This window comes from Natrix helvetica (assembly GCF_964273705.1).
Source record: "Natrix helvetica genome assembly, chromosome: 2".
Taxonomy (NCBI): Eukaryota; Metazoa; Chordata; class Lepidosauria; order Squamata; family Natricidae; genus Natrix; species Natrix helvetica.
In genome coordinates, this window is record NC_138552.1 from 77828259 (window position 1) to 77844851 (window position 16593).

The following is a 16593-nucleotide window of genomic DNA, read 5'->3' on the forward strand; positions in this document are numbered from 1 at the left end:
TTTAAACAAATGAACCAATTATGAACATAAATATTTTACAATGAGTGAATAGACATTTAGAATATGTGTAGAAAATGGTGATATGGGTTTTGACTATTGTCCATAAAATGCACATACACAATTTGCTATAATACGGGACACCATACTTTCCACCTACCTATTTTTAATAATACAAATTAATTATGCTCAGAGGCACACAAAACATGCTTTGTAAGAGTGAATGCACGGGAAAAGCACACCAGATTCTTTTTCTCCCTAACAGGTATATTGTTCATGCTCAGAAAATAAGACTTTATTAAGCTTCCTCGGAATCTTCCATATGCAAAAACTGAACTTCAAGTAAAAGGACTCAATTAAAAATATATTGTTAAATATATATGAGAAAGATAAGATAGTAAATTCTTAACAATAGGCATGATTATTCAACATAAAGTAGTTTCCATGAGCATTCTACAATTCTATCCATTCTATAACATTCAAAGGAATGTGCAAAGTTTTAATTGTCACACAACCAATAGCACTATTGTGACTACTGGATCATATGAAAATTTATTGACACAATGCTTTGAAAAAGACTGGTATTTTAAATAAAAAAATCTTTGTTTCAAACTTACAAACAGTATATGAGACATTGAACTGATAATGTCACCATGTTGATTTGTAATTTGGTCCGTCACTATTTTAAATGGTAAGCAGAAAAATATTTTTGTTTTTCCTCATTTAAATTAGGGTTATATTGTGATAAATTAGGGTCCAGGAGTCATCTCCATCTTTAACTAAAAGTGTACAACATCTGAAGAGCAGTTGAAAACTGCCAAGAGTTTTTAGACAATGAAATAATATATCAGAAACAAAACAGAAACAAAGGTATTTGGAGTTGCTAATTTTGTTAAAAGTTCTTTTCATGATTTACTGTCTTTTATAATGATCAAATTCATGCAGTTTATATATATATATATATATGCACTGTATATATATGGCTGTGGTGAAACAACCTTTTGGAGATGAAATGGATTCTTTAGATCAGAAAATTTCAGTCAAAAGTAACATTGAAAAAACATTTAAAAAACAGTATCACCCTGTGTGAGAATTCTGATAAGCAATGTGCCATATATGTTGAAACAACACTGAAAGTAGATAATTGTTTTCAAAATGAATTGACCAATTTATAGGCCTACTTTGTAAGATGAATATGTTTTAAAACTTTTCTTAAAACATTGAGTGAGGTAAGTTTATATGTTTCTTTAGAGAGTAAGAGATAAATGAAATATTTTCACTACAGCTAAAATACAAGCTGGAAATTGAATTTGCTGATTGGTTTTAATTTCATCCAGTAACTCATGCTTATCATGATAAACTGACTTTTAGCTTTATTGTTGGATACATGTTTTTGGACAAGAGTATCACTAAGGAATTCTTTAAATGGTAATGAAAATATCTGATTAACAACAATGAGTGAAAAGCTCAGCTTTAAAAATGTTGGTCCTGTGCCAATACCAATGTATATTTCCACAAAAATGCATTTGAAATACATATTTAACATGGCATTTCATCAACTGAAATGAATAACAGGTTAGGAACTAAAAGAAAAGGTCTGTTTGATAGCAAATACAGAAAACATTGGGCCTGAAGAAAGCTGAGTTAAGGAAATGAAAATGGTAACTGCTTTCTTTGGGAAAAAAACAATTTTGTGTACACTGAAAGATCCAGTTAAGCAATTATACAAATTTAACAAAACGTAGAAAGCAAAAGCATTGCATCAAATCAAAACAAAGTTGGGTGAAAAGTATTAATGCATGCATATGTGCAAGCAACCAAAAATTAAACGTTAAAGCCATCATACTTTGTGGGGGAAGGCAATCAGTTTTACTCACATGTTCAGTAGTATCATCATATTCCCACTGATTGAGAGTAAAGAATGTTGGGAAGAAAAAACAGAAGAAATGAAGAGATATTTGTAGGCTACTGAAGCATCTTTATCCTTCTCAGGATAACCACACATGAAAATTAACTAGTAAAATCAGCCTGAATTTAGAAAAAAAAAACCTACAAATTTTGGGTTCTCTTTCATGATACATAAATAGTGGATAATATTTCTGAAAAAGCATACATGCTAGTTTGAAGTGTTGTTAGCTTATAGCAATGATTTATGATTGCATTAGTTAAAACTGTTGAGATATAATGGAAGCCTACATTTTAGATACCGTAATCATATACTACTAAGCCATGTTTATTTCTATTTTACCTTGTCAAATTTAATTCAGTGCACCTGTTTAGATTAATAGAGGCAATTTATATGTACTTGATACTTCATATCAGTAATGGAACCATATGACCAACAGCACACTCTGCTCCTTCTATAATTAAAGAAAAAAGAAGAAGAAAAGACTTTGAACTAGAGCCATAAAGGGCTGCATATTTTCCAAGTAGGAAAATCTGTTCAAAGAACAGAGGTACAATATAATCATATTGTTCTCTTTCTAATTCCTGGAGATTCACAATGATCCTAAAGCATTAACAAGTTGTTCTAAATGTGCTAAAACATTGATATGAATAAGACTCAGAAATATGTTAATTATTTAATACAGAAATTGGAGGGTGTTAAATCATCACATGAAAAAATGGTATTGTTGTCAGTAAAGTAATGTTATTGAATTGGGAGTTTAAAATATTACAGATGTCGTAAATTCTTTCTATTTAAACAATGTAATTCAACTCTAATTCATTTTCGGGTATGATATACGATAGTTACATATTGCTACATTTCAAAACAGAATTAACCATGAATGAAAAAAAAGCTTTTTATACTTCATGGCTTATGATACCATCAGAATGATTTCAGGCTCCAAAGCTCATAAAACATATGTAATTAAAAATCTGTATTTTTAAAGCTTATTTAATATGGACAAATTTGCCTTATGGAAAAATAGGTTCTCTATTATTTATTATTTCTGTAAGAAAAAATGCAGTGTAGTTTCAATTTATCAATATATCATCCTAGACTTTTCTTTAATAGAAACAAAGCATCTCATATATTATTAGATCAGTTATTCATTTCAAACACAGTTTATTTTAAAGATATCACTGAGTTTATATTATTTTCAAACCCTAGCTCACTTGCATATATTACACATTATCCAACTAAACTGATGTAATTCAATTCAGAAATTTAAGTGCACAATAAACTTCATGTATATATTAATATACTTTAAAATACTTAACATTACCTGGATCATATGCATTTACATAGAAATATAACTACAGAACAGAACCTATGGCCAAATCAAAATTAACTAAAAAGTGATTATTCTTCCAGAGCATAGGAAGAACATATTAAATATGAAATAATGTCAATCTACTAATATACTGTATAGTTTAGCAAGTTCTGCATTTAATACCCTGTTTCCCTGAAAATAAGAACTCCCCGGATAATTAGCCCAATCGGGCTTTTGAGCACATGTGCTAAAATAAGGCCTCCCCTGAAAATAAGCCCTCCTTGAAAATATTGCAACACAGCAACAGCCATGAGTTGACCACACTGGCCACCTCCTGCACCTAAAAAATAATAAGACCTCCCTGAAAATAAGGCCAAGCACTTATTTCGGGAGTCAAAAGAAAATAAGCCTGTCTTATTTTCAGGGAAACATGGTATTACACTGCCCTGATAATTGCAAACATCAACCAGGGATGAAAAAAGGAGCTTCCACTATAAGAAACATGTACTTTGATTTAAAGTTGTTTCAGATATGTTTTTCCTCCCATTACCACAACATATTCATGTCTAGAAATAATATTTATACACAGAATAGTATGGTAGCCTGGTTATTTGGTTTTAGATTAAAGCATTCAGATTTCTTTTAGCAATTCTTTTAGCAAGCCTTTAAGAAGATGTTGGATAGCCATCTGTCTGAAACGGTATAGGGTTTCCTGCCTAGGCAGGGGGTTGGACTAGAAGACCTCCAAGGTCCCTTGCAACTCTACTATTGTATTGTATTATAATGTACTGGAATAGGAAGAAAATATTCAAGTTGTTAATAAAAAAAAGAAAAGGTTATCGTATGAATAGCTTGCTTTTCTTATCAAAAGAAACTGAATATAATTTATTACCTGTGCATCAGCCAACATGATATCCTTCAGCATAGGTTGGCCCCTAGGCTCTCCATTTTCCATCTTCACATAATGCACCTGGTACCCTCGGATTTGGCCATGCTGCTTATTGGGCACTGGAGAACGCCATGACACTTTAACAGATGTAGAGTTGACAGCCTCAACCTCGACTTTGCGAGGAGGACCACTAGGAACTGGAACATATCAGTGGATAAAAGAATTACAGGCACTTGTCCCAAATAATCAGTCTTTTTTTTCTTTTTTTTTCTTTTTTAAAAGGAGACCCCACAAGCCTTTCTTGAAGAATACAAATGAAAACACTACAAAACTGTTCTACATTTCAGTGAAAAGATCAAAAAACATGACTGATGCAAAAATGGAAGAAAAAAGAGTATTAGAGAAATAGAAAAACATGTAAAAATGTACAAAAGCCAAGGAAGATGCTTTGAAAGTCAAAGCATTAAAGCACAAAGAAGTATTTTAGTAATCAAAATAATACAAAACCTAAAAGACTTTTAAAATGCATTATTATATTATTATTTCTTCAACAGGGAAAAAAAGGCAATAGCAACGTGCAATTGGTCTTCAAAGTTCAAATACGAAAAACGTATTTCAAAATATTTTAAAAATTGAGAAGCATCAGTTTCCTCAAAGATACAAATATTTTATAATATGTGTAAAGACAGAACAAAATCAGAAGATTAAAAAAAAGAGGGAAAAGTCTAAAAAAAAAATCCACTTTTTTTGTATAGCAGAAAATAGGCCATGCACATTGGGGAAGCACTTTAAAAGAGTTCTTTTATGTTGTTCATAAAATTTCTATTTTTTTGCTTTTTGTTGTTGCTGCTTTTAAAAACACAAAAGCAGGAAAAGGCATTTTGGATTTAAAATATCCGTTGAAATAGTTTTTTGGGGAAAAAATGAGCAAGGAAGGGAAGGAATACTTAGATCACACAAAGATAGCAGATTGAGAGAAAAAGTCAAACGGATGGGGTGGAAGGAACATACCATCTTCATCTGTCCGAATAAATACAGATTCACTCTCTGGGCCAGGTCCGACATCAGTATGGGCTGCCACAGAAATGCGATATTCAGTCCATTTTTCCAACTGTTCCAAAAGGTACTGTGTAGTATCTGGAGTAATTCCCAAAATTTCATGGGGCTTGTCATCTTCTCCATCAGTTCCAGTGTACTTGATGGAATAGGAAGTGATAACTCCATTCTGTTTTTCCATTGGAGGAGGTTGCCAACTTACCAAAATACTAGTGGAGCTGGGGCTGTTGCAACTAATGTCTTGAGGAGGAGCTGATGGCTCTAATTTCAGTAGTGGGTTAAAGGAGGATTTGAGTGAGAGGAGAGAAGTGGTTGAAGAAAAAAAAATGAACAAAAAGAAAGAAAAATAAATAATAAAGGGCAAACCAAGGAAAACTAAAAATTAAATTTAGAAATAAAGTATTTAGACAGTCTTATGAGCCTTGGCTTATTAACATGAAACAACTGAAAATGAATTAACTAAAAAGTGGAAAAGGATGTTGGGGGAAATACATGAAAATGAGCCTCAATTTATTGTTACCTACCTGTGATTAATGATTCTTCATGAAATAAAAACATCAAATATGATACTTCTATGTGTGTATATATGCATATACACCGATAATCTTGGTTATCTTATATGTTTTGTAGTCTTTCTTTCTTTCTTTCTTTCTTTCTTTCTTTCTTTCTTTCTTTCTTTTTTTCTTTCTTTTCCTTCCTTCCTTCCCTTTTCCCATCCCAATCCCTCCTCCCTTCTCTCCTTCCTTCCTTCCTTCCTTTGGTCCCACCAGCTTATCGACTGACCAGTTCTGAAAAATCAACATAAAAGTACCTGTGTTTTCAATTTCACCTTTTTCTACCTACTCTGTATTTTAAATTTAAAAACAATATATTAAAACACAATTGTAGCCAATAAAATGTAAAACATGCAGAATCAGAAAGGAGTTTTCATTTGTCTTAGTCAAAGATTTACCTACCATGAAAAAGTGACAAGGCTGTTGGATCTGACTGTAACTTGTACTTACCATAAATGAAGATACCGTTTAATATTTTAGCTCCTCTTGGAAAAACCTTGGCTAGCAAAGAATTCAAATCTACTAGCAATTTTACAATACATACACCACCCACTCAACCCACACACAATACAAAATTACTAGACTATAAAAATTTTGATTGGTTAATAAAGGCAAAATAATTTAACTAATACAATACACTTAACTTCAACATTAATCCTTTCTACTCAAAAATTCAAGTGACTATTTTTAAATAGATACATTTAAAATAGAGCTTTAGTTTATTAGTGAAAAAATATTATTAAAAATTATACAAAAGACTTTATTAGATTACTTACATCCATTTTTATACATCACATTAAACCTGAAACTGATTCCTGGTCCCCAACCTAATACTTAGAAGTCTCATTAATTTCTTTGTACATCCCAATTATGTTTTATTGTTTAATGGACAAGAACAAAGTAGAAATAGTTATTTGACAAAAATTCATTATATGGACCTGGTAATTGTCAATAAAATGTTCTATGAAATGGTTTGTCCCTCAACTTAATTCTTCAAATTTTATTCCTCATGTTTTAGCACAGGGAGCACAATTGGCCTTATTTCTGATTGGACAGAGTTTTGCAATGCTAATATCTGATTTCCTTATTTCCTAAAAAGGATGCATGAAGTTCTTTTTTAAAACTTTGGAGCTTCTTTTGTATGAAGCATATTTGTTCTTTATTTGTCAAGAGGTTTTTATGGAAAGAAGTAATTGTTTCAAAATTTGAACTAACATTGCATCAGATTCCATGCTACAGGATATTAAATGTGTTATGAAATGTAACTATCTAATAGAAGACTGATAACCCACCTTTAAAAACTATTTTTCTATAGATATTTATTTTGGTGTCCATTAAGTAACAAAGAAGGTCCTTCTTTTCAGTGGTAGCTATTTTAAATTTCCTAAAAGATCTCAGAATAAGCTTCCTAAAGAAAAGAAAAAAGGAGCAACAACTCCCAAAAACATTCTTAGAATAGCAATTTGCTGATCTCTCTAAGGATAAAAAAAAGTATCACTGATAGAATATATTTTTCTTTAATCCTGCAATTACCCACAGATGTTCTTGCTTGGAACCTATGGAGCAAATCTGGGCATGGTACCAGGAGTGGGGTGCGCGTGCAATTTTGCCGATTCGGCTGAACTGGGCTGAACTGGTAAGAACCCTCCACTACATGGTACCATAGATTATGGTGAACAAGAGGAAGGTGGGATGCCCTTCTTTTCCATGCTTAGACTTCTTTGCAATGTAATAATCACACTTTCCATGCTTGTTAACTAGAAGAAGTATAAGAAAAATTAAGAAATCAAGGAGAGGCACCTACTTGACTGCATGGTTCTAGCTGAAATTTCTGTTGTTGACGCACCAAGCCCCTGTGGAGAACGTGCAGCCAAACGAAAGTAGTATAAGCTATTTGGCTTTAAGCCTTGCAAGTGATAAGATGTAGCTGGATCAATAGAAATTCTCTGCTGAATGGTAAATAAGAAATAAAGGAAGAATAAATTAATACTAAGTTGTGATTCCAATCAAAAAAATTCTATTATTCAAGCATAAAATGAAGTGTTTTACAACAGAAACTGAACATTACTAAAATTACTATATGTAGCTACAATTCCATGCCGGAAAACAATATTACCTGAAATCTGTTATTGTACTAAGACTAACCCTGACAAAACTGCACACGACTGGCAGTAAAAAATACGAACATGGACACATCCACATAACAACAATCTAACATAGTGAAAAGTCCTAAATGAAGCAATCACTACATTTCTTCCATCGACAATTTATATAAATGGAAATCTCTTTCTACTAAGTCTAAGTTGCTATTAAGACATGAAGAAGCAAGATTTTTCAAAATCACTGCTCTGTTTCAAAACCTACTGTAAGTCACTTGCTCTGTAAATCGCACAAATTAATATACTCCTTAGAAGTAAATTTACACACACACACACACACACACACACACACACACACACAGAGTCAGACTAGACCCTGCAATTTTCTTGGCAAGATATTGGAAATGGTTTACCACTGCTTTCTTCCTAGGGCAAAGAATGTGTGACTGACCCAAATGCATCACATAAAGCTTCATGCCTAAGGCAGGACTAGAACTCATGCTTTCCTGATTTGTGGCCACATGCTTTTAACTGCTAGGTCAAAATATATCTACATTTCTATATATTATAATTGATTGACTTTCTGAATAAAATATATGGTATCAAATTCATATTAGGCAATGTTCTGAGAAAGTCTACCATTCATGTCCTCTGCTTTTCTGTTTAACATGTATCTGAAATCGCTGATGATGCCAGTAGTTTGGGATGCAATATAATCAGTATGCAGATAATATCGAGCAGTATATTTGTCTTAGACAAAGTTGTGTCTGGGAGTCATTGGGATGGAAAGGAATAGATACAGGCAAAACCCTGCTAAATTCAAGTGGTTGTGGGCAACTAAATTTAGGAATTTGTCGCTTTTGGTCTTGGATGGGCAATCAATGATAGTCATGTCCCCATTTAAGACTAGGGAGCTACTGGATTTTCTTTACAGCTCCTGCTTGGGAATCAGGTGATGGCTGTAACTAAAGTCTTTGCACAGGTTCATCTTCTGCTCTTGGAAAATGGGAGAACATTCAGGTGGTCATCCACACCCTAGTTTATGACACATGGCTGGTTGTTCCAAAAACTGAATAACAGGGTAAGGTATCAATATGCAACTCTGTACATATGTTCAAATGTGTATAAAAATAACATCAAACAAGCCAAGTATTTATCACCATGGTATTTTCATTTGTTAAACAAAATCTTCATTTAGTGACACAAATGGAACTGGAAGCAAAGCAATCTAGGAGTGAAAAATCCTGTGACTGTGTTTACGATCTTACTTTGATTTTTCAGACCTGTGAAGGCTGTAAATGCAAGGATTAGCTGCAAAGTTACTATTTTATACCTATTTTGCTACAAATTGTCACTGCCCAAGGCAGCGTGGATGACCTGGGGACAATACTATCCATAACATAACAAATTTACCAGCTGTGTTAGAGTTACCATTACATTTTTTCAGGTAATATTTGGGAAAATTGGCTGGTAATGCTGAGAAACAGTACCTATCAAACCATGCCATGATAGTATTCATACTACGGGCATAGGAAGGAGAAAATGGCAAGCCACTGCCAAAAACTTCATGGACTTGTCCAGGCAGAATGAAATATGATTGAACAGGAGAAAACAAACCAGAGAGATCTATAATAAAATTATATTTTGTTGTTTTGAATTCAGGATAAAGAGAAGGCTGGTCTACTATTATAATTTGTGCAAATATTGAAAGAATGCAAGTGTAGTTTAAAAGATCTTGCAATAGTTGCAAAATGTTTTCAAACATGAAAAACAGCAGTTTATTTACCTCTTCACCATGTTCTCCATCCTTGTAAACAAGATCATAATTGGAGATTGTATCAGATCGTGGAGGGGTCCATGAAAGTAATATGCTTGTTTCAGATTCAGGTTCAGCTTTGAAGTTTAATGGTTGTCCTGGGACTGAAACAAGAGCACATAAAAGCATTTACTCAACACAACAACAGTCATAAATACGAACTAGTCCCCAAACATCCAAATTTTGATCACATGATCACAGGGATGCTGCAAAAGTTGTAACTTTGAAAAAAGGTCCAAAATCACATTTTTCAGAGCCGTGGTAACTTTGAATGGTCCCTAAATGAACTGTTGTAAGCTGAGGACTATCTGTATTTGTCAAAATCGATTGATATCTATCAATGCTGTCTAGCGTATTGTGCAACTTGGAAATCCATACATCTTAAAAGTTGCAGAGGTTGACAAATACTTCTCTAGATGATACAAAAAGTAAATAATCTACCACCTTTCTAGCCATGTAAACTCTTACTTGAGGTAATGCCAAAGGCTGTTTGTGCTAGCTACTGTAACCCTAATTATGGGTTACAGAATGGGTTTCGGTTTTAATATCACCTTAATTGTGAACTTTTTTTATCTGCCAATCATTTCCTAGGAGCAGCCCATCGCTAATGTCTCTCCAGCAGTTTAAAAATGTAAAAAGCGTACGCAGATTTCGTAATGACAGTAATTATGTAGAATACAATACAATAGCAGAGTCGGAAGGGACCTTGGAGGTCTTCTAGTCCAACCCCCTGCTTAGCCAGGAAACCCTACACTACTTCAGACAAATGGTTATCCAGTCTCTTCTTAAAAAACTCCCAGTGTTGGAGCATTCACAACTTCTGGAGGCAAGCTGTTCCACTGATTAATTGTTCTGTCAGGAAATTTCTCCTCAGTTCTAAGTTGCTTCTCTCCTTGATTAGTTTCCACCCATTGCTTCTTGTTCTATCCTCGGATGCCTTGGAAAATAGTTTGACTCCCTCTTCTTTGTGGCAACCCCTGAGATATTGGAACACTGCTATCATGTCTCCCCTAGTCCTTCTTTTCATTAAATTAAATGGTTCCTGCAACCATTCTTCATATGTTTAGTCTCCAGTCCCCTAATCATCTTTGTTGCTCTTCTCTGCACTCAATGTACATTAAGACTTCATTCTGAAATGTGTAATTTTACAAATCCTAAGAAGCAAATGTATTTGCTTTAATTGCTAACCAAACCATAACACATTTTAGACTTCATAGCTATATCCAGCAAAAAAAAGCTGGAATACTTAACATTTTTTACCCAGATCTTACAGCCAAGTAGATTTTAAAATAAATACAGTAGTTGTTTTTGATATCAACACACCATTACATCACTGATTAAGTTTAAAATGATGTTACAAGAGTTGCTGTCCTTAAAGTATTTGTTTTTAGTAGGAATCAACATTGGGACTGTGGAATGGCTGAGGGGAGTAACTTTCTTTTGCACTATATTAGAATTAACCTTGCTGGCATAATTTTACTTGGGAAGGAAGCACTTACTGAATGAACACAGTAGCTTCTTTCAGATCATTTTTAAGCACTTCTATTTCGTGTGAATTGAATTTATAAATGAGATAGATAAAATTTATGGATAGGAATTTTATTTCTCTACTTTCTGCTTCAGAAGTTTTTTTTTTTTTTAACCATCTGGAGGATAGGGACAAGAAGACAAAATCTGTTCCACCTAATGCAACCTATTTTTTAATTCCCAGATAAAATGGAATAAAGTTTGCTTATTTTTTAAAACAAAATGACGGTATGTGTGTACTAGGGATATTCAACAGATCAGCAGAGAAGTAATTTGTGTGTTTAAAAATAAATATAAACAATATTTTTATCATATAAATAAATTGTTAAAAAAATGAAATGAAAAGAAATTCAAACAGAAGCCAAAAGTAAAACAAATTAGTTTGCAAGAACTAATTCATATAACGTAAAGTAACCAATCAGTTAGGGTGATCTGGGTTTAAATTCCATCTGTTGTAACAATTAGGGTGATGATGTGGAGAAACTATGCAACCAAATTCAAAATTTCAGCTCAGGATAAGAATAAATGTTAGGAAAAAAATAAATAAAGTGATTCCACCTTGTCTTGGGTATAGGAAGGAAGAAAGAAAAATGCTGTCCATTCTTTAATATTCATTATTATTTATGTGGAATCTGTTTGCTACTTTTAGGGTTAATATCAATTTTGTTTGTAATAGCCACTGCATAGCTTCCCCAAGGTCATTTCTGTGACCCCTTCTGGCTATAAAGGTGTTTAAGTAATGGGCATAAACCATGTTAAACAAATAACTTTAAAATTCAGTAGATATATATTTTGTCTACAATTTGGATATGAATTATTTTATAGTATTTTAAGCTTTTAATAGTGTATCAGAATATATTAGCCATATAATATTTTATATTTACTAAATATCCACTTTTATTTCATACCTTATTTTGGGCTTTTTATTATCTATACTATCTATTTTAAATATTGGTTTAAACTTCAACTTGAATTAGCATTATTTCTTTTTCCTTTCTTTGTAAATTGTAATACCTAGCTTTGAAAAAAAAAAAAAACCAAGAAATAAGTGTTTTTGGATTGGCCTATACAAAGTAATTATTTTTTTACTCTACAATTTACCATAAAAGAACAGATGGGAAACTGTTTTTATTGTGGAGCAATAATTTTAATGTTTTTGGAATCCCAATTTCCTAATGCTATTTTTTTAAAAAAAATATGTAGATACTTTTTTTTTAATAGGAATATAAAAAAATGAAAAAGCAAAAAAGAAAGAAAGAAAGAAAAATTGATGAAAAGATTAGTAAGCAAAGTTACAAAAATTGTAATTAGTCTCACTGTATCACTGATTAAAATTGACCCTTTTACAGATTAAAAGCCTTTTAAAATATTACATAGAAAATGAATTGTTTTTAACAATTATAAAAAGGATTTTAAAGATTTGTTTTAAATCTCTGAACAAAGTTCCAAAGTCTCTATTACTTTGTTATTAAGTAATAGAATAAAAAAGGGAGTAAGAAGAACTACTAAAACATTATAGGTAAATATTTTCTAACTTTCTCTTTGGTATACTCATACTGATATATAATATTTGTGAACAATTCAAATATTCATGTATTTCTGATTTACAGTAAGTTCTTTGGTCAATTCTTTTCCCCCTTAAAAATCACATACTAAATGCTAAATTATACCTTGCTGAATAATATGAAATATATCCTTGCTTAATTTAGTCAAACCTCAGTTAGAAATTCGTGTTGTTAACTTTGCCATTACTGAATAGTCTCCAAACCTAGGTTCCCAATCTGATAAAATCAATAACACCTCTCTTTTTCAATACTGTGATAAATTTTGTGAACATGTTTCTTAGTAAATGTCTTAATTAATTGTAGTATTTTTCATTTAGATCTTTTGGCATTATGCCTAATTTTGGATTGTGGTTTCATTTCAAAATTTGATTTTTAACACTTTCTAAATAATGCCATCTATTTTTTCCCTGTACTTTTGGGGAGGGGGTGTTTTTCTTTTCCCTCCCCCCTTTTTTGCATATCTGCTATATATGGTAAAATGGGCTCATGGCATTTCCAACATTTATTACTATATCCCTTTGTCTATCTTGGCAATTACTGACAATTATTATCTTCTACCTAAGTTATAAGAATCTCCTCAGACTGCTTACTTTTCCTTGAGAATGACCAGATAAGACTTCACCTTGGGAGAGATCAAGCTTAGAGTCTGCTTGCAGCTATGCAACAACTCCAAGCTGAGTCCCTGCTTGACCCTTCCTTGCAGCCTATCTGTCAGTTTCCCAGCATAACCATCTTTAATTGTATTGCCTAGTACAACTCTCAACCCATAGCAAAATTGATTGGAAGAGATTACCATAAGATATTCAATCTTACCTCCTGTCTGAGTGATGACTTGTATATCACTAGAAAGTGGTCCATCTCCAACTGAGGTAAAGGCAAGTACTTTCACTGAATAAGTTTTTTGTGGTACAAGATTCCCAATGGTGGTGATATGGCTATCAGCCACATTATGTTTTAACCAACTGTTGACATGTTGGGAAGGATCCATAGTGTAATATACTCTGTAGCCTTGTATTTGACCATTTGGTTCCTCGGGCTCTTCCCACTGCACTAAAATGGTGGTTGAGCTCAACATACGAGCCTGTACATTACGTGGTGCACTAGATGGTGCTTGCTCTGAGGTCCGTGTTGTCACATGTTCACTGGGTGGACCCCTTCCTATGTTATTCACAGCAACCACTCTGAACTCATATTCGGAATATGGGCTTAAGCCAGCCACACTATATCTTGTTGTGGCTACTCCATCAATTTCTTTATATAGTTCCTCGGAATTCTTAGGCTTATGCTGGATTATGTAGTAAGACACTGGCTCAGGATTTCCAGAATCCCAGGTCAAAGTAATGCTTGTTGCTGTGCTTTCAGTCACAACAGGAGTTCCTGGAGGTTTGGGCAATGCTAGAAAAAAATATAATAAAATTTATTCAACTGGGGGTAAAAATGTAGCGATAGAAGAGAAGCATAAAAATAATTAAGGAAATCCATAGTTATCTTGAGAACAGAAAATATCTATTAAAATATATAAGAAAAAAATATATGTATTTATTTGTTTGTGTAATTTCTATGCCACCCATATCATTCTGCAAATGATAAGCCTTAAAATATTAAGGGTTTATTCAATGTCTGCCAGAAAGAAAAACAAATTATTTTAAAAAGCATTAAACTTTTCTAATCTTAAACACAAATCTAAATGTGTTTTAACAGGCCTCATATACTGAATTTTATAGGAGTGGGGCACATAGTAGAGAAGAAGAGGAAGGGCATCAGAGAAGAGGATGGAATGGAACAAAGTCAGGTTTTAATTTAGTTACGTTTAGTTCCTACCTGAATAAATAACAAAAAGATTTAGATCATAATTAAAATGTTTCATTAATTTCAATGGATATTAATTACAGCTAATTAATATTTTGACTATTGAAAATAAAAAGCTCTTTCAGAATATCCTACTGCTTCATAGAATGCATTGTTCTAATTGTGAATATATGGCTCAATTGTAGGCTCAATTGTAGACAAACCTAAAATTGGCTGAGGATGATCCCAACAAATTTATGAGACCCCAAAGGAATGAAGACATCTACATATTAATAGTCAACATATTTGTTCCTTGTATTTCTGCTATTTTTGAATATTTTTTTGCCTATGTTTACAATCCCGATTTATGTCTTAGCTCTTGTTTTTCCTACATTCTCATTGTGTAATTTCCACACTTCGGATTTTGAGCACTTATTTGTTTTATATATCAAATAAGTTTACAATAATTATAATACTTTATATTTATTATAATATATTTATAATAGTTATAATAAGTAAAACATAAAGTATAAAACACAGGAACAAAAATCAAATCAAATAAACATAAATCAATACCATTCAGCAAACTTCAACCAACAATTAAGGTCTGTTAAAAATATGGCCTTTTTTCTAAATAATATTCTTTTCCTAAATAATGCAAAAATGTATTAAAATTATAACTCTCCACTGAATTGCACAGGCTACACAGGAGAAGAGCCACCATGTACTGGATATGAGCTTTTGGCAATTGGGAGCAGTGGTAATCTTTACAGATAAGGTCAATTGAATTCACTTTGAGATAAAATCCAATTAGATGTAAGTTTTAGGTAAGTAATCTTGGAAATGGCTTTCTTGTCTTATAGATTTTTTAATTTTCAGTTTGTACATTAATAGGAAGTAAGACAGGATATTGGGAAGATGAGATTCACCAGTTGTTTACTTGATCTTGGGTCTCCAAGCCAGGTCGGGACTAGTCCCATGTTTATTAATGCCTGCTTAAGTCAAGGATGCAATCCTTCTTGATTAAAGGAGGCAGTCCTGAGAAAAAGCCTTCATGTGATCCAGAAGGTCATTGTAATAACCATATGCAATCTTCTATTTCTAAATAAGGTGATTAAAAAAAAAATTGTAGTCTTGCAACTTCAGATACTGTTTCAATCAGGGTTTGTCCTAGGCATGTTGAGGGTCTGTCTGGGCTGGTTTATAGAAGAAAGGCAGACTCTGACATACCTAGGGGAAACTCTAATTGAAAGAGCCAGGTTATTATAATACCTGACAAGTCAACATGTTTATATTGGATATTCATATACCATGTTTCCCTGAAAATAAGACAGGTTCTTATTTTCTTTTGACCTCCAAAATAAACGTTTGGCCTTATTTTCAGGGAGCACTTATTTTCGGGGAGGGGGGAGCTTATTTTAGTGCATGTGCTAAAAAACACGATTGGACTTATTATCTGAGGAGGTCTTATTTTCAAAGAAATAGGGTAGGATGCAGCAAGTGCCCAAGTATTCATAAATAGGAATATGGGGTTTAACAGTTCCTTTGCAACCAGCTCATCTTTCTTCATCAGTCTGCATCTTGAAAGGAATTAAGGCCAACAATCAGGTTCTTCTCTTTCCCATTTATTCATTCTTGTACCCTATTTGTCACAAAAATCTAGCAGAAGCATTCAACCTTAGGCAGGGCAGCAATCAGAAAAACCCCTAATTAACCAACATGGCCAAGATTTTGCTAGTTAAGTTAAGGCTATATCTGATTTCATTTAGTCTGGCCAAGGTTTCCGGCAACATTATAGATTATTTCTAACTGTCTGGGAATAGATATGTAAATTGGCTCCTCTTTGACCGTTTTCCCATCTATTTTTGGAATTTATATCAGTTTTTCTTGTAATCAGATGACAGAGAAGTAATTTTAATTTCCAGAAGAAACTTGGGTCTTATTCTAAACACCTTCAAACATAATATTTAAATTGATATTACACCTGTAGCCTACATCTAATACTATGCGAATACGTAATTAATCTGTAAAAAAAATTCTTTGAAAAATTGTGGTTTACTACTAAATCTTTAAAAAAAAACAGG

The 16593-nt window shown here is 32.7% G+C and overlaps 1 protein-coding gene across 5 annotated transcripts in view; it reads right to left on the reverse strand.

Annotated features, from left to right (window-relative positions):
• Positions 1-16593, reverse strand: part of PTPRD (protein tyrosine phosphatase receptor type D) — a 1361199-nt gene that overhangs the window by 146026 nt on the left and 1198580 nt on the right. For 4 of the 5 annotated variants that reach the window (XM_081945773.1, XM_081945775.1, XM_081945774.1 and 1 more), the window contains 6 exons: positions 13535-14116; positions 9600-9733; positions 7519-7663; positions 5116-5421; positions 4108-4301; positions 1875-1901 (listed from right to left, as the gene is read on the reverse strand). In XM_081945773.1, the coding sequence (XP_081801899.1) occupies positions 1875-1901; positions 4108-4301; positions 5116-5421; positions 7519-7663; positions 9600-9733; positions 13535-14116 (1388 nt within the window). The remainder of the gene's footprint in view (positions 1-1874; positions 1902-4107; positions 4302-5115; positions 5422-7518; positions 7664-9599; positions 9734-13534; positions 14117-16593) is intronic. The other variant, XM_081945777.1, reaches the window with a different exon arrangement.